The sequence below is a fragment of the Myotis yumanensis genome, unplaced genomic scaffold (assembly GCF_028538775.1).
Source record: "Myotis yumanensis isolate MYYU_CA2020_CCGP unplaced genomic scaffold, mMyoYum1.0.hap1 SCAF_1, whole genome shotgun sequence".
In the NCBI taxonomy this organism is placed as follows: domain Eukaryota; kingdom Metazoa; phylum Chordata; class Mammalia; order Chiroptera; family Vespertilionidae; genus Myotis; species Myotis yumanensis.
The window spans coordinates 53,282,494-53,301,404 of record NW_027223752.1 but is presented as its reverse complement, the minus strand read 5'-3'; the positions used below and the strand labels follow the sequence as shown (position 1 = coordinate 53,301,404).

Here is an 18,911-nt window from a genome sequence, read left to right as displayed (position 1 = left end):
GTGTGTGTGTGTTTAAATAATTCACAGTGTCACTGTGGCACACTCCACATGAACACCTCCGCACAATTATGCAGTTATATTTGCAAGACAGGCCAAGAATAGAAGAAACAGAATGTTTCATTTCCCCCAGCCCCACACCCCTTTAAAGAGAGAGAGGTGAGTCCAGATTGATGTATCCAGGTCAGCTCTGCCCCAGGACCAGCATCGGGACTGCAGAGTTTCTGGGGATGGGGCAAGACAGCAGGCAGCCACAGACCCACCTTCCCTGGGGTGGATGGTTTCAAACATTGAGTCTCCATTTTTGCAGACAGACACGTGGGTTAATGCTGTATGTATATCTCTCTGCCCTCCTTGTTCTCCTAAATGCCAAGTATAGGTGTGCAAGTCTTATCCATGCTAGAATCTTGAAAGCAAGAACGATATTACTATGCTCAAATTAAATTTCTCATTTCCTGCCTTTTGACGCTTTCTTCCTGTTGCCGGCTCAGTTTTCAGACTCTGAGCTACAGCCTGGTCAGAAAAGAATAAATTATTTTTGTCCTTCCCTTTTTGATTTTTTTTTCACCTCTTCCATTTCTAACTTCCAGGTGTTCCAGTCAAAAGAAGTACCTGAAAAGACATCATCACCTGAAGAATCTATAAGGATGACAAAAGGCATCACCATGGCAACAGCCAAAGCCGTGGCAGCTGGGAACTCGTGTAGACAGGAGGACGTGATCGCCACGGCTAATCTGAGCCGGAAAGCCGTGTCAGATATGCTGATGGCTTGCAAGGTAAAAGCCTTGGTGTTGTTCTGGATGGATGGATAGTTCTCTGTCATGGTTGAGTTGTTTGGTTTAGTCTGGAGAAGGTGAGGGGCGGGGTTTGCACACAGGAGCAGCTCAGCATCTTGAAGTACGGAGTAAAATGCATGCTGAAGGCGTGTGCACTTCAGCCTGAGGGAAAAAGATTCTAAGTTAGTTCTGCGTGCGAAGAGAGGGAGTCTTCCTGCTGACTTAGCTGCTCACTTCTCCTCTCAGTTCTGCCTTAACAGTCGAGAGTATGGTGCAGGCCATTCTGACCGCAGTAAATGGGGACAGTGGCCTTTTGTTCCAGGCCCTGCAAATGAAAGCTGCCTCCCTCATCTGCCTGCACCCTTTCCTGCCTCCGTAGGCCATCCAGTCTGTGCTAGGAGGGGCGCTGCCCTAATTGGGGAGGAAGTGAATTAGAGGAACAGAACAGAACATTGGGGAACTGCCTTTCTGCTCTCCGTGCCAGGCATTTTGGAAAAACTGTTGGTTCTCAGATAGAGAACTAGGGCAGCTGCCCTGAGCCAGTGCTTTGTAAGGGAGCCAGGGAGACCTGAGCTTTACTATTTTTCTATTAAGGAAGTGAGCCGTAAGAGAGAGCTCTCTATCCCCTGCAGCCATTGAGCACCAGCCTTGCCCCGGGGACTCTGACATCTGCTCAGTGATTAACTGGTAACCCCCTGCAATGGTGAGCAGGGGTGTGGACCACAGAAGTTGAAAACTTGCTATTGCAGCTCCTGCAGCGTGGGGCATGAGGGCAGCAGGTGCAGGGTCCGCCTGGTGGCTCCTCAGAAGGGGTAGGGTGAGTTGGAGGTGGTGTGCCAGGGCCTCGTGTGGGCGACAATTTACTGTTCTCCCGGGCGTGATGGAGGGTGGGGGCAGTGGGCGGCCAAGTCGGCAGGGTCACCTTCCTGAGGGACCTCGTGTTCTGGGCCAGGGAGTTTAGACTCTCTCTGAGGCCAGGAGTATTGGTCATTTTGATGTGCTTAATGGAATCGGCCTTCCAGAAAATGATGACTCCAAGAGGGGTTCCAGTCTCAGTCTGAGAACAGTACTTGCCTAGCAGGGTGTGGCCCCAGTGCATGCAGGGCGCCTTGGAAGAGTTGTCCTACATATTCTCATTTGGTCCCAGATGGGAAGGGCCAGGGGAATTTTCCTAGTTTAATGGATGATGAAACAGGCTTGGAGGGACTGAGAGGCATGACCGAGGTGGCACAGCTATTTACTCTCAGAGCCAGGACTGAAACCAGGTCTCTGAGCTCGCAGCCAGCCTGTCTCTGCTGCCGTGGCCTCCCAGCCACTGCGCTCGGTCAGGGTCACTGTGGTTGAACAGCGACAGGCACTTTGTCTCCATTACAGACACACAATGAAAAGGGGAAGTTTGGGGGGAAATGACCAAGCTGTAAACTGCAAGCAGCTCAGCTTTTCAAGTCTCTTTCTTTTTTTTTTTTTTTAAATATATTTTATTGATAATTTTACAGAGAGGAAGGGAGGGGGATAGAGAGTTAGAAACATCGATGAGAGAGAAACATCGACCAGCTGCCTCGTGCACACCTACTGGGGATGTGCCCGCAACCCAGGTACATGCCCTTGACCGGAATTGAATCTGGGACCGTTCAGTCCGCAGGCCGACGCTCTATCCACTGAGCCAAACCGGTCAGGGCTCAAGTGTCTTTCTTCATACACATTCCTCTGCTTGCAACGGGGCGAGGAGGGAGGTTAAGTTTTAAAGACTCATTGGCCCAGCCTCATCTCCTCCCTGGATTGGGCCATCCTGACTTTTCAGGGCAAAATAACAGCCAGGCTTGATGACAAGCGTCACTGCTGAGCCCTGAGGCTCCTGCTGAGATAGGATTTATTTAGCAGGCTGACATTTACATTATTTCCACCCCTTTGCAGAAAGGAAGTGAGGTGCATGCAATAGGGAATATATAGAATACCAGGGATGCTGAATGGTGGATGGAGAAGGAACCCTTGTGCCAAGCAGCGGGCCAGGTTGCCGTGTGAGGCTGAGCAGGGAATCCAGGGCAGATATGGAAGTGCAGTGGGTTATATACTGGCCCGTTTTATCAGAAAGGAAGGATTACACTAATTCCTTAGGTAGAGACTTCCCTACACCCTAAATTAATTCTAGTGTCTGCTGCTTTCTGATCTTACTTCCATGGCATAGGTTTACATTATAGACAATTTTATATCTACTGTTAACAATTAACATTAGATGGTTGCTTCTATGTTGCTATGAGCCATTATAACTGATGCGTTTAACGACCACGAAGTACTCTGTTAATGAATACCATCTTTACCCTATCATCAGATATTTAGGTTGTCTGCATTTTTTTTTTTTTTATCATAAACTTTACTGCGAGGAACATCTTTGGGCATATCTGTTTTTTCACTGTTTTGGATTATTTCCTTAGGCAAGACTCCCAGAAGTTAGAATTTGGGGGGTAAAATGATAGGACATGTTAATTACTGCTAGGTTGCTCTCCCAAAGTGCCCTGCCAAGATACAGAGCCGGCAGCAGTGGACAAGAGCACCTCGGCCTTAGCTCCCACATGGCTCTGAAAGAGGGCCTTGCACGTCAGCCGCTGGAGGTGACACTTTGCAGCATAGCTATCTGCGTCTTCCCCAGGTGTGTCTCACCAGAGCGGACACGGGGCTCTGTCCTCACATCTGGAGACACAGGAACGAGGATGATACAATGTAGAGGCAGTGAAGAGCGTGGCTCTTAACATGGTTAAGCTGTGGTTACGGGCATGCGATAGCTCCTGCCTCCGAGGCCAGTTTGTCTCAGATGAGTAAAACCAGACTCATGAATGACAGATGCTGGCCATTGAATTGTCCCTGCTTCTCTCAGGGGGTGGGGGCAGATTGTCAGGTATGGGGAGAGCCCACAGGTGTTCCACAAGAACCCCACCCACATCCTGGGAAGGGGGCTTGACTGGAAGAAATGTGGAGTCCGGTTACTATACCCCATCCATCTTGACCTGCTACCCTAATGCAGTGATGGCGAACCTTTTGAGCTCGGCGTGTCAGCATTTTGAAAAACCCTAACTTAACCCTGGTGCCATGTCACATATAGAAAGTTTTTGATATTTGCAACCATAGTAAAACAAAGATTTATATTTTTGATATTTATTTTATATATTTAAATGCCATTTAACAAAGAAAAATCAACCAAAAAAATGAGTTCGCGTGTCACCTCTGACACGCGTGTCATAGGTGCGCCATCACTGCCCTAATCTGTGATTCTCATGTGTCCTGATTCGTGACTTATTTACAGTTTTCTATGTACTCTTGTATGCCCTCTCAAGTTCTTTCCTGAGTGAGGCCGTGCAAGGAAGAAAGGTCGTTAAATGGATAGGGTTGCTGGATTTAGCAAATTAAAAATAAGGTGTCCCCTACCTACAGTACATTTTTGTCATTATTTATCTGAAATTCAAATTCAGCTGGGCATTCTGTAGCTGATCCAGCAACCCTGGAGGGGGTGTGCCATCTGAAATGATATATTGTGAATGATCACCTTGCAGGTCACGAGGGCACGGGAAAAAGCGCCAAGTGCTCATTCACCATACGTCCTGCTCGGCTTATCTGGGCCTGTATAATGCGAGGCGCCCGAGGGTCCTGGGGAGCTCGCTGTCCGAAGGTTCCCAGGAGCCAGAGGGCCTGGTTGGGCGACTCACTGTGACCCCGGCGTGGTCAGGTCACAGCGAGAGGGCCTGGCGGCGATTAGCTTGTGACCAGGGAGGGGTCACAGGACTTCTCACGGCTCTGAGGAGACGCAGCTGACCCTGGGGCCGCACATGTCCTGCTGTAAGCCCTAATCATGAATCCCTCCTGAACTTCTCAGTGTTGGGGAATTTCTTACATTTCATAAAAGGTGGGGTGAGGATGGGGAGAAAGGAAAAAGGAAGATAAGAGGGACCAGATTCACTTGCTTTTGTCTGGCTCCAGGGCACTAAAAATGTCACGACACAGACTTGGAGGGAGCCTGCTGTGGAGATGGACCACCCACTATCCAGGGGGTCAGGACAGGTTTCCCAGAGGTCACCAAGGTGAGGCAGCAGGAGTTCCAGAATCCAGGGTCCAGGCTATAGGAGACTCCCGGGCCAGGGACCCCACCTGGTCCTCCGGTTCACTCACCAGCTGGCTCTTTCTGTTTTAAGATGTCAACGCTCCTTTCTCTCTCCAGCAAGCCTCTTTCCACCCTGATGTCAGCGAGGACGTGCGCGCCAGAGCCTTGCGGTACGGGACGGAGTGCACCCTCAGCTACCTGGACCTTCTGGAGCACGTCCTGGTGGTGAGTCGGGGTGTGGGCCGGGGCTGGAGAAGAGCTCATTGGCACAGACCATCCTTTCCTCGGGCAAACCCCTCCGAGGGCATTGTTCAGGCTCTGAGTGCGAGGCCGCGGCTGAACTGAGGTTCAAGTGCAGGCGGGGGAAGCGGCAGGGAGAGTCCAGAAGGGCCTGGCTCTCCTGTTGCACCACAGGGGCAAAACCAGCATGGAAGAGGGGTGGGCGGAGTGAGGGACAGAGCAGGTGGGGACAAGTGTCAGGAGGTCCTCTTTAGAAGACCCAGGCCAGCCCACGAAGGGACAGAAGGCTCCTGAAAGAGCCACACCAGCCTCCACAACAACTTGGGAAAAACATCACCAGGGCTGTGGGTGACCTACTTAGCCTCTCACGACTTCCTCTAGTCCTTGACGAATGGCTTAGACCACGTTGAGAATGACATTTCCTTTCCTCTGGTGACCTTCCGCCTGCCTGGGGCGCCTGCGTGGATCCAGGTTAAGAAGCTGAAACAAATCCACTGGCAAGGGTGTGGTGGCTGTGGCCGTGGCTGTGGCTGGCAGTCTCGGGCTTGCACCAACTCCCAGTTCCTAGGGTGGCTTGCCTCCCCCCCACCGCCCCCCAGGCCCTAAAGGCCAGACCAGAAAGTGTATCTGGTGCACGTCTGTGCCTGCCTCCCCCAGGAGCATGTATAGAACAGGGGAGGTGGGGAAGGCCAAGGCCTTTCCAGGCAGAGTGCTCAGCCTTTTCAGAGAGATGCCAAGTCCTACATGACAGATTACCGCCTTGGTCCTGACCAGAGGATCCCAGACTGATTGCGATTACATTCCTGGAGAAGGTTGAAACTGCAATTAGATCCCATGTTAAGTCTTGCTTTGGTGTCATGGTTTCAGCACAGGGACTCCAGTTGGGCCTGTTGGGGTTTTCTCTGTAACAGTCCCTCCCTTTTGATCAGACTCTCAGCTTGACTTGGAGATGTGATCAAATTGAAGGCAGTAGCACCACACTCAGCTCCAGCTCTGCAGTTCTGGCAGCTTTCAGATTCCCTGTGTGATAGTCACAGGTGTGATAGTCACAGGTGTGATAGTCACAGGTGTGATAGTCACAGGTCATCATGATTTTGCTTAATCCCCGTGACATTCACAGGTTCGCTCTCTGCACCTCCCCCGCCCCCCGCCCCCCCCCCCCGCCCCCCCCAGGTCAGCTTTTGTTGAAAGTGTTACAAAAGAGGTTTAGTCAAAAAGACCAAAGCTCATGTCATCATCAGACTCCTCAGATTCTTATTTCTTTGCCTCCATTTTCTTCTCCTGAGCTGGAGGGAGCAGGACCTCCTGCTGGTACAGCACCAGCTGCAGGGAGGGAGAGGTGGGGGGGTCCACCAGCTCCTGCATTGCAGATGAGACACCCAATGTTGACACTGGCCAGAGCCTTTGCAAACAAGCCTGGCCAGAAAGGTTCATCATCGACACCAGCTGCTTTAATGAGGGCATTGATCTTATCACCGTCACTTCATCCTCGTGCAGGGTAAGGGCTGAGTAGATGCAGGCGAGCTCCGAGACGGAGGCCATAGTGAGGGCGAGCGCCGCCGGGAGTGGTGCTTGCTAGTCGCAGGATGAAGAGGGCCTCACCCCAGCGCCGGGGCCTTAGCTTCCTCGGAAGAACTGAGCACCTTACCGGCAGCTGGGCAAAAACCAGGTTCACTCTCTGTAGACTGTCCTTCCCTTTGTTCCTTCCCTGACAATCCAATCTTAAGTAGATCATTTGCTTGGTGGTTAGTGGCTGCAAACATGTGTTTAGAGCTTTTGAGAGAACACAATGTGCCAGAGAAATTACGATGATAAACATAAAAAGGGTAATTTCTAGTATTTGGAATGTACTTTGGAGCCATAGCCCCCAAGACCCAAACCAGTCAAAATCAAATAGTGAAAAAAATATCTTGTTGAGGGAGTCACCTTTTTAAGCCATGTGGCTTGCTCCGTGATCTTACATAACTGAGTTTCAGTTTCGCTAGAAGCATTAATCCGGGTGCACGCTGGCCACAGCACAGACACCTCCTTGCTCAGCTAAAGGATAATCTAGGGCTCTTCTGTTGTTAAAAGCAACTTCGGACAGAGACTGAAAGAATTTTTGTTGGGCAAATGTTGCTTTAGCGGTGGATTCTGCAATGTTTTCAGAGCGAAGGAGAGGATCCTGATTATAGCTTTACTTTTATTTATTTCAAACTAGGGAAGTAGGGACCTGCCAAAGGAAGTGAATTCTGAATCATGGTAGGTCCTTTCTGACTTGACAGTGTAAACTCAGGGGATTTGACCCAGGACGCTGTCTGTGTGGATTTGTGAACAGGCATGGCCTGTTATGCACCAGCCATTGAGGAGAATGATAACTAACTACTGAGGACAAAGTCTGCCAGGCATTGGCCACCTCCACTGTGCACTGTTCATGGCCAGATTGGAGTTCTGATAACAAGTCCCAAGTCTGACAGGTAACCCCCCACCATGGCAATGGTCTGGGAGATGGGGGTGATGGATGGCATCACCTTTCCAGGCCAAGGCTAGAGCGAAGGAAAGAGACAAGAAGAAAGGGTTTCATGTTTGGTTAAAGTGCGCAGTCTTGATCCCGTGCCTTGGGTGGAAGCAGTCTGCCCTGATGTCAGCTGTTTCTCTTCCTCATTAAAGAGAGTCGTAGGTGTGCAGTGTCTGTGCAGTGTCAGGTGGAGCCTTCCTTAGCTGTGACCCACAGCTTGGGGCCTTCTGCTCAGCAGCATCAGTGGGCAGGAGTATGTACTTGGTAAGGTCCCTCCAGTGGGGCTCGAGGGCTCCTCTGATGATGTGTCTAGAATCCCCAGTCACCAGGCGCTAGGCTGTGGCCCACAGGATCCTTTAAAACAGGATCTGGGGCGGCGTCTTTAACCTATTGATGATAAGCTGGAGCATTAGAAACTTAATGGCAGCTGGTCCTACTAGCATGAGACAGCAGGGGATTAACAGAAGGTTGAAAACCAATAGGCATCAGTCTGCTGGTGACTATCTTGTGTGGAGTGAGATTATATTTCCCAGAGGAGGTACTGTGAACACTCAGCAAGACCCAAGGCAATACGGTAGCCTAGGGGAGTCCAGTAGTTTCAGCAAGTTTAGAGATTTTAAATTTGGGGGTCCCATTAATTCTTCCTACCTTGCCTGGCGACTGAGGGTGATAAAGACAGTGATAATTCTGAGAACCTTGCAAGTCTTTCCATCAAGGCTCACCTGATTTGCCCAAGGAAGTGGGTGCCTAGATCACTTGAAATTGTGAAAGGTACACCCTAAGCGAGAAACACATTTTTCTAACAGCTTCTTTGCCACTGTGAGGGCATCGGCAGTAACCAGTCAAGCCTAGAAATCCACAAAGATGTTGCTTAGTTGTGGATCTAGGACAGTGGTCGGCAAACTGCGGCTCGCGAGCCACATGTGGCTCTTTGGCCCCTTGAGTGTGGCTCTTCCACAAAATACCGACTTCTGCGCATGGGCCACGAAGTTTCAATCGCACTGTACGTGCGCGCCCGCATGTGGTATTTTGTGGAAGAGCCACCCTCAAGGGGCCAAAGAGCCGCATGTGGCTCACGAGCTGCAGTTTGCCGACCACTGGTCTAGGAAATCCCTGGCTTAGCTTAACTCCTTTTGGAGACAGCTGCGTTCCTTCGGCACTGAGATCACGGCCTGGGTAATGAGCACTGTCTAAAGATCATTGAAATGCTTCCTTAGAGGCTTCGTGTCCTTTTCAGTGAACTGTTGCCGCAAATAAATGGAATCTTCCATGGACACCTCTTTGGTAACTGAGCTCAGCAAGAAGTTATCTACACGTTGTAAAAAGGCTGATTTCCCTGGGGACCTGGAGAATGTTTAAATCTGGGTGAAATCCTTAGGAGAAATAAGAGGGGCCTCTGTACCCTTGAGGCATGACTGCCAGGTCCACGGTCACTTACTCCATGTAAAGGCAAGTAGACGTTGGCTGTGGGGTTCGCAGGGATGCCGAAGCCGGCTGCACAGGGGCCTGCAGCAGTGAGCCGCTGAGTCTGGAGGAACTTGACAACAGTGTTCGGAGTTAGAACTGGGAACCGAGGAATCTGTATGTTATTAAGAGCTCTCAGGTCCCTCAAATCCTGGACAAGTCGCCATCCTGTCCTCAGCACAGAGAACAGTTAGCCCCCGGCAATTAGGTCTTCTAAGGGTGTGAGGCCTTGTATGGCCTCAGGCTTCAATGGATATTGAGATAATTTAGGGAGAGGTTTAGCTATGTCTACCAGAGTCTCTGTAGGTTCTGCACTCTATTCTTCCAATGTGGATTTTAAAGGTAGTCCTTAGCCCAGTCGATGTAGCTCAGCCGTTGAGCGTTGATCCAGGGACCAAGAGGTCACCAGTTCAATTCCGGGTCAGGGCACAGGCTCGGGTTGTGGGCACAATCCCCTGGGGGAGGCATGCGGCAGCCAGCCAATTGATGATACTCTCTTATCGATGTTTCTATCTCTCTATCACTCTCTCTTCCTCTCTCTCTAAAAAAATCAATAAAAACATAATTTTTTTTAAAAAGGTAGTACTTAGATTTTCAGCCACTTTGATTAACTTAGGGGACCTTTGTTGGAATTCTTCCTCTTCTATGTCAAGAAGAGACACTAAGGAACATAAAAGACCAGGTTTAGGCTGGTCAGGAAATTCTAAAGGGAGGTTTCTATTGGAAACAACACATGTTAGCCCTTTTAATTTAGAAAGGAGGTCTCCCCCTACTGACTGACTGGTGCTGGGTTACAGAGCAAAAAGAGGAATGTTTTTCAGTGAAAGGTCCCAGAGTCATTTGTACTCGTTGAGGTAAAATTCTCTCTAAAACTTTCTGAGATGCCCCCACTATGGAAACTTCCTTTTTACTCTGAGGATTTTGTTGTCCAGTGAGGGTGGGGTTGAAAGGAGAAAGCACAGCTCAAGTAATTTTAGTTTCCCCTTGGCTGTCCTAGGAAAGCCCTCACTTAACGTCAGTAGGCTCGTGGATACTGCAACCTTAAGCAAAAGAATTTAAAATGAAACCAGTTATACCATAGGATAAGTGATATAAACAAGAGTTGAGTTCCTACAGTATATTTCTAGTTGCAGAAACATCATTACATTTCTAAATAAAGACCCAAAACACTTCTAATATTAAACATTGAAAGAAATGTGAGCTATACATACATTTAAGAAAGGTTAATAAAAACAGGTAATTCTTTACCAACTTGTTTATTCCAGTTCAGGGTCACAGATGCCTAGAGCCTGTCCCAGAAGCTCAAGGTGCAAGGCGGGAACCAACCCCAGACAAGACGCCCTTCCACTGTAGGGTCACTCACACCCACCCACACTCAGACTGGGACAGTGTAGATACCACAGTTCACCTAACGTGCACATCTCTGGAATGTGGGATGAGAAACCCACAGACATGGGAAGAACATGCAAACTCCACACAGATAGTGTCCTTGGCTGGGAATTGATTTTTTTTTATCAAGGTTATAACAAAACAACATTATTTGAGGACCTGCTGTATTGTTACTAGCTTACCAGAGCCCCGTTAACCCTGGGAGGGCTGGGGGAATTCTTGGGGGTTGATATGGGAGCATTTGAGTTGATGTTGAAAAGTTTGCATAGGGCCTTTGAGGACAATCTCTTTTCCAGTGCCCAGTTTATTACAATTGAGACATTGATTTCTTGGCCAGTGTCTGATCACGGACCACTAAAGGAGTGCAATTGGAGAGGCCAAGGTGTTATTTTGGTTCTCTGGCCTTAGAGCTGTTGGAGCCATAAAGCTAATAGCTCCGCTGATTTTCATTTCCCTTCTTGCTCCAGGGTCCTTTCAAAATGCTCAGTTAGGCCTGTGTCCTCCCATCCCATTCTCTGCCTTTTATCGATCCATAATCTCAGTGGATAAGCCATTTACAAGGAGGGCAGCTAGAGCAGGTTGGGTGACCCTGTTTACCATATGGAACCTGGAATGCCACAGAAGAGGGCTTCCAAGCAGCTTTAAAGTCTGCCCCAGACTCAGCTCTCTTTTGTTTGCATGTTTGAAAGCAGACTGATCAGGATGGGCAGGGAAGACTTAGGAATGGCTTGTGGAAGTTGTTGCTATTTTGCAAATTCTTTCTGGTCAAAGATTTTGAATATCATCCACTTTGCCTCCTACACCCATTTTTTGGGCTTCACCAGGTCCTACCAATCTATACAGTAACAGATAAAGATCTGGTAGTTTTCTAAGAATTTAGAATTATTATTGGGGGTCTATGACTCTGGGCCACCAGATCTATTATTATTCAATAGGTTCATATTCTGTTATGAATTCTTCCTCCCAGAGAAGCAGGATTCTTAAAATCTTCTGTTGCAGACCTGGGTGGTGGATGTGTCTGTTAAAAACCTGCCACATAAGTTTCTTTTCATCTTTCTATGCAATTATTGCCATTGCAACCTGTAATTATGATAGAAATTTAAATGTCCTGTTTCTCCATGGCTGTGTTGAGGTTTAGGGTGTGAAGGTAATTGGTGCTAAAATGAAATCATTACTAGGAAGAAAAGCTAAATGACATTAAAACTTGTATGAAACATTCAAAAAAATCATCTCATCTTTTGCAAGGATGTTGTTGCCTTTTAATGATGACACGTGCTGATAGTTCTGACTTCCAAGGAAACATGACTAAAATGTCATCATGCACGTATTCGCTCATGTATTCATTTTTGTCTGTTTAAAAAGCTAGACGTACTCTGTGAAGGGTATTTTTCTAATAAAAATATAGGAAGAAAACAGCCTCCATTTCCAGGGAATTACCACAAACATAGGAAAATACAAGTTGCTAACAAAAATTGTAGAGGCCCTGTGACAATGTTCTGTCACCTAAACAGTGGATATTGGTAGTTTTCTTGGAGCTGCTGCTAAAAGTGAGTTTGCATTTCACATTATTAGCCCCTAACCCCTTCTCCAACCAGACTTCAAAGAAATACAGGCAAAGATGAGGCTGAGAGCAAGGGAGGTTGTTCCTCACTGAGAGGCCCTCGAGCCACAGCACTGCTGGGGTCAGTGCTGATGGAGACCCGACAGGAAATGAGGAAAGTGGAGATGCACAAGCAGGGGAACCAGTATCTATTTTTGAGGGACAGAACCAGGATATGAAAGCCAAATTGCCAGTTTAGAGAATACATCACATTTTGGTTCAAATTATCTTTAAGGTAGAAGAAAAGAATACTAAGATTATATTAGCTATTTAAGGGTGGTGAATAAAAAGGCAATTAAAAACTAGAGATTTACACACACACACACACACACACACACACACACACACACACACACACCATCCTGCCCTCTTCATTCTCATCTGTATGGGGAGACAATGTATAATGAGATGATCACAGTATCGCCATTCTGAGAAGAAAGTCTACCTACATCAGAACTCTGACAGCCCTCCCAGGTCACTTGAAAATTTGAGTTCTGTTTTAATTGATCAAAGAGCATTAGTAAGGCTCCTGAAGCTGAAGAAAGAACAGGTAGTTGTCTAATGTTTACAAAAGGGAAAAAAGGAAAGTAGAAGTTAAGGTTCGGGGAAAGTATCCAGCAATTTACAGAAATAAATTGACGTCACTTTTCTGGTGGTACAAGGAGGTTCGGGATCTTTCTTAGTGGGCTGCTTTTCCTAAATTTGGTCACATAAATATGTCGGGACATTATGACATTATGCTGTTTTAACCTTGTTCAGTTCAAATATCCTGGAGCCAAGGATTCCTAATTTTGTTTGCCTGGTTTGTATATTTTAGTTTTTCTATAAAAAAGGTATAAAAAATGCAGTCAGATCAACAGCCATGTGCCCACCATCTGTAATTAACTAATTTTGTTAATGTTTTGTTTAATTTGGTTCAGAACTTTATTTTCTAAAGAAATCTATAATTAATAATGAATTTTATATCCCTTATGAATCCCATTCTTTCCTCCTCCCCCCCCCCGCCCCCCCCCATATCGAGGTGCAAGTAATTGTCATGATTTTAACTTTTTTAACCTTTTGTGGATCTTGGGCCCCCTTGAACTGAAAACCCATTTTCTGCCTCCCCTGCCCTTATCAAAGAAACATAAGCGCGCACACACACCACACAACACACACACACACACACACACACACACACACAGGCCCTTAAGCTGTTGAAAGGGTTCTCAGACCCAAACACCCAGCTGGATCCTTTTGGAATTGAGACTCCAAATTGAAAACCCCTACTTGGGGAATCCTTTTCTTTGGAGAATCCCGTTAGCAATCAACAATAATAGGATCTGATCTGGGCAGCCCCATCTCCTCGCCGCTCTGGGAGCGGCTTTATGAAGCAGCAGACATGTCCATTTGAGCAGTGTCACATATAAAGTTTGCACTGCGGGTCAATAAGCAGCCACTTTGTCTCTGCAGCAACCACGGTTCAATATTGCTGCAGACCCACAATATGAGATCCTTGACAGGGTTAAAATTACCCTTGCTTCCAGTAGCAGAACTTTAATTTGGTTCTGTCCATTGCCTGCTGTTAGAAATCATATTGATTTAATAGCAGAATAAAAATAGAACTCCTTTCCTCCTGCCTTATCTCAGTAGGGTACTTTATCATATGACTGTTTCTTAGAGAGCCATGGTGTACCCAGAAGTGGTTCTGTTTCTCCATCAAGGCTCTTTTAAAGACAGAAGTCATTCACCACTCCACTTAGGTGATGTCAACCTCCCCACCACACCCTTAACTTTTTTCCAGCTTTATTGAGGCGTAACTAATATGCAATAAACATGTTTAAAAAGTACAATTTTAGTATCAACATATAAATACATCTGTGAAAGCACCACACAATCAAAATAATTAATAGATCCATCACCACTCAAAATTTCCAGGCAACTACTGATCTGCTTTTGTTATTATAAATTTGTTTGCATTTTCTAGACTTTTTAATAAATAGAATCATATAGCATGTGCTCCTCTTTGGCCTCTTTCACTCAGCATCAGTATTTTCCTTTCCATCCATATTGTGTGTATCAATAAATTGTCGCCTTTTATTGATAAATAGTATTCCATCATATGGATGTGCCATAATTTATAAACATGTTGATTGACATTTGGGTTGTTTCTAGGTTTTGATTATTACAAATAAAGCTGCTAAGAATATTCTATATTGTTAAAGAACAAAAATTCGACCAAGTAAATTTGAAGATCTAATGGACTTTATTGAACAATTCACAAATGGAGCAGCATCCCACCTAGCAAATACAAGGGAGCTCCAAACAGTTGTTCAGAACTAAAGGGTTTTTTTATAAGCACACACTGGACAGGACAAGAAAGTTTCTGATTCTATTTATTTGGGTCCTCTCTCTTTGTTTCTTGATGAGTCTGGCTAAAGGTTCATCGATCTTATTTATCTTTTTCAAAGAATCAGCTCTTGGTTTCATTGATCTTTTGTATTGTTTTTTTTTTTATCTCTGTCATTTATTTCTGTTCTTATCTTTATTTTTTCCTTCCTTCTACTTACTCTGGGCTTTTCTTGTTGTTCTCTTTCTATTTTTTTTAAATTATAGGGTTAGATAGTTTATTTATTAATAATTTTTCTTGCTTTTGAAGTAGACCTGTAGTGCTATGAACTTCCCTCTCAAGATTGCTTTCACAGTGTCCCATAGATTTTTGGTTGTTGTGTGTTCATTTTCATTTGTTTCCAGGAAGCTTTTGATTTCTTTCTTGATCTAATTGGTAACCCACTTATTGTTTAATAACATGCTATTTAGCCTCCATGTGTTTGAATGTTTTTGAGTGTTTTTACTGCAGTTGATTTCTAATTTCATGCCACTGTGATCCAAGAAGATACTTGATATGATTTCAATCTTCTTGAACTTGTGAAGACTTGTTTTGTGTCCTAACTTGTGCTCTATCTTTGAGAATGACCCATGTGAAGAAAGTATATTCTGCAGCTTTGGGTGAAATGTTCTATAAAAGTCAATTAAATACATCTGATCTAGTGTGTCACTTAGATTCACTGTTTCCTTGTTGATTTTTTGTCTGAAAGATCTATCCAGTGAAGTCAGTGGGGTGTTAAAGTCCCCTACTATCACTATATTGCTGTCGATCTCTCCCTTAAAGTCCTCTAGAAGTTTTTTTTAATATATATTTCAGTGCTCCTATATTGGGTGCATATATCTTTACCAGGTTAAGTATTATGTAGTGACCTTTATTGTCTCTTGTGATGGCCTTCATTTTGAAGTCTACTTTGTCAGATATGAGTATTGCTACCCCAGCTTTTTTTCATTCCCCTTTGCATGAAAATTTTTTTCCACCCCTTCACTCTCATCCTTTGTGAATCTTTTGTTCTGAATTATATATTAAATTATATATCTCTATACAGTCTTATCACAACTCTATAACAAAAGAACTGTTATGGTCACTTAATTGGTAAATAAAGTTTAGAGAGAAGATAAGTAATTGGACCAAGGTTACACAGGCACGTTGACTCCAGAACCTACATATAACTAAATCGGTTCCCCATGGCTGTGTTAGAAAGCAAAAAACACTTACCCCTTCTCTCCACCTCTCCATGGTTCTAATGTTGTTTTGGAACTGGTCTAGGAAGCCACCATATTAGGAATTATTACAACAGTGTGTTGGTGTCTTTTTCCCTCATCCATTCATCTGTTCACTTCTTCACAAGTCTGTACTGAGTTCTTAATTTCTTCATAGTGATATGTGTCGATCCTAGGGTGAGAGAATGAGGATAACGGAATAGCTAAAATCACAGTGCAGCAGCAAATATAAAATTTAAAAGATTATAAGAGAAAGAAGGGTGGGAATAGAGGCATGTGAGGTGTTGTTCTAAAACCTTTGACAAATCAGTTTGAGTATGTAAGCAATGTCTTCTATGTGCTGGTATGTTTGAGCTGGTCAAAATACAACCCCATTAACTCCCCCAGCCCCAGATTTTTATCATGTTTCTTTTATGGTATGAAAGGGTTTGGCCAGGGTCCAAAGGCATCTTTTCCAGACTCCTGAGATTGAGTATGATTCCTGGCTGGGTGAAAGAGGGAATGGGACCCCAAGAAGGGAATTAACATTCAGTGAACTCCTAGGTGTCTCATTGTGCAAGGTACTTCCCATGTGTTACTGCATTTGAACTTTATGGTAGCCCTGAGGGGCAGCATTACCTCAGTGTTACAGATAAGAAAATGTGTTCTGCGGGGTTTAGTAATCCACCCAGTGACTGTTCCTTTGGAACAACCCTCCTGATCAGTTGGCTGCTGTGGCTCTCTTGGCGATTTCATCTCCAAGATCCCACCTGAGTCATACATTTCTTTTTCTGGTTCCACACTGGCTGTTTTGTCACAAGTACCAGCTGACCCAGAGCCTCCGGCTTTTGTGTTCACTCAGAGTGTGCTTAGGTAGCACTGGGTAATTTTCAGGTGCATGTATTTATTTTGTGTACAAGTAAAAGTGCATATATAAGACAAGACAGTATAAATAAAAGGCAAATAAGAATTTTTTTCTCTCATATAATCTTAAGGGAGTATATCAGAAGGGACTTTAGAGAAACCCCTGGCTCCCAACTTTTCATTTTCCCCAAAATTCTGAAGTCACTTGGTGGCAAAGTTACAACCTAAAACCGGGATGTCCAGCTGTGTCCACCAGTGAGGGTGCTTCCTGTCACAATGGTTGCCATCCTCTTTATGCATGTGGCTTGTTCTTCACCCACAGGTTCTTCAGAAACCAACCCCAGAACTCAAGCACCAGCTGGCTGCTCTCTCCAAGCGAGTCGCTGGTGCCGTGACTGAGCTCATTCAGGCAGCAGAAGCCATGAAAGGTAGGTGGCATCCTCTCGCGTCCTTTCTGGGGCACCACTCCATGGCAGAGCTAGTACAGCGAGCTGAGCAGAGAAAACACACAGCCACACAGGCCGTTTCTCGGCATATGCAGTCAGAAGGAATATAGGGAAGTGCTTTTCCTTAAAAAATCAAACGGCCCTAACCGGTTTGGCTCAGTGGATAGAGCATCGGCCTGCGGACTCAAGGGTCCCAGGTTCGATTCCAGTCAAGGGCATGTACCTTGGTTGCGGGCACATCCCCAGTAGGGAGTGTGCAGGAGGCAGCGGATCGATATTTCTCTCTCATCGATGTTTCTAACTCTCTATCTCTCTCCCTTCCTCTCTGTAAAAAATCAATAAAATATATTTTTTTAAAAATCAAACGGGAATAGAGTTAGATCTAAAAAAGTAATATCCTCCTGAAGCAAATCTTTTCTCCAGTCTTTATATTAAGGACTTCTACTTCAATGGCATATCCATCTAGAACTGCCCACTTCTCTTTTAAGGGTCTGGCCACACCCTAAAGACTCCATAAAAAAAAGGGGGGGGGGGTCTGGCCACTTATTTTCATTTGTGTTTTCATTTATCAGAATATTTATTCTTATTTAAATAATATCCTTCATGTTTAAAAAACAGTGCAATTTGGGTACTTTGTTGGCAGACCCCTTCATGGTTCCATAGAAGCAATCAACTCACCAGGGAGAGGTTTTCTCTCCAGTTTCCCTTTGTTTGATTTGAGGTGAGTGCCCAGGAGGAGAGCGGAATAAATCTCTTTGTGCTCAGCCCAGTCTCGAGTCTCCTGAGGATGCCTGCTTACGGTCATGGCCCTGAGTTAGAAGTCAGAGTCATGTTCATGCTGGCCATGTCCGTGAGATCTTGATTTTGAAACTGTTACTAATGACACTGCTCCTGTGGTAGGGCTGTGCCCACAACTGAGTGAGAAAAGCAGGATCAGGCAGACATCCCTCTGCACCCAGCTGATCTCTGAGAACTCGGGGGTGCTTCCTTAGGACAGTGCAGCTGGTAGGCTCAGAGAACTTCTCTGCATGAAAATCCAGATATTGTTTGTAATTTAGCCAAAGCGCTGAGGTCTGTGGCTACCATGACTGACCCTCTTTCGACTGATTTTAGGAACAGAGTGGGTGGATCCAGAAGACCCAACCGTCATTGCAGAAACAGAATTACTGGGGGCTGCAGCATCCATTGAGGCTGCTGCCAAGAAGTTAGAGCAACTGAAGCCAAGAGCAAAGCCAAAAGTGAGTGTCCATGTGTGGCTGCTTGTCTGATGCCAGTAGGTCTCCAGGTGGACGGCTGTGACATGAAGCTGGGAGTGCTGCAGGGAGCGTGTCTTATTCCGAGTGGTTAGCCTAGCGAGCTGCAAACCTGCTCTGCCTGCCCAGCATCTTTCAACAGGGGCACGGGAAAAACCCAGTGGGTGAGACTTTCAGGTTAACCAGCCAGAAAAATACCTTGGGGTATCCAGAGGCGGAATCGGGCATTTATAGTCTTGATTTAGTTCCATTATATGTAAAGCAGGTGTTGGATGCTTCCTAAAGAAGGTCCTATTACTGAATGTGAGGTTGTCACCCTCCGAATTTCCGGTTGCCATGCCTTTCACTCGCCTTTTCTTAAAATTAAAAGCGGGCCATGTGAATCTCAAGAGTGCACCCAATAATCGCCTTTTTCAGTATATACTGGAGACAGTGATTGGATGGTGTGTTTTCTCCAGCCATACTTGTCGTCTAGATAAATGTTTAGAACTTAAGATCATTAGTTTATGTTAAGAGAAACAGCAATTAAAGGAAAGAAAGGCTTTAAGTTTGGGCGGTAGGGAGGACAATTATTAAGTAAAAAGGATGGTGAGCCCAACCCTGTTAAGAAGCTGTAACCTCCCACCAGCCCCCAGCCCCCATGGCTATCTCCACTGAGAAGGTAGTAGAACCAGAGGAGGCCTCTTTTTTTTTGTTTTTGGTCTATTCAACCAAGTCCTTTCTGGTAC

The 18,911-nt window shown here is 45.7% G+C and overlaps 1 protein-coding gene and 1 pseudogene across 6 annotated transcripts in view; one reads left to right on the top strand and one right to left on the bottom strand.

Moving 5' to 3' along the window:
* TLN2 (talin 2) overlaps window positions 1-18,911 on the top strand; it is a 421,578-nt gene that overhangs the window by 382,118 nt on the left and 20,549 nt on the right. For all 6 annotated transcript variants that reach the window (XM_070421588.1, XM_070421561.1, XM_070421564.1 and 3 more), the window contains 4 exons: window positions 588-773; window positions 4,981-5,088; window positions 16,807-16,912; window positions 18,044-18,168. In XM_070421588.1, the coding sequence (XP_070277689.1) occupies window positions 588-773; window positions 4,981-5,088; window positions 16,807-16,912; window positions 18,044-18,168 (525 nt within the window). The remainder of the gene's footprint in view (window positions 1-587; window positions 774-4,980; window positions 5,089-16,806; window positions 16,913-18,043; window positions 18,169-18,911) is intronic.
* LOC139002949 (large ribosomal subunit protein P1-like) lies at window positions 6,310-6,645 on the bottom strand (annotated as a pseudogene).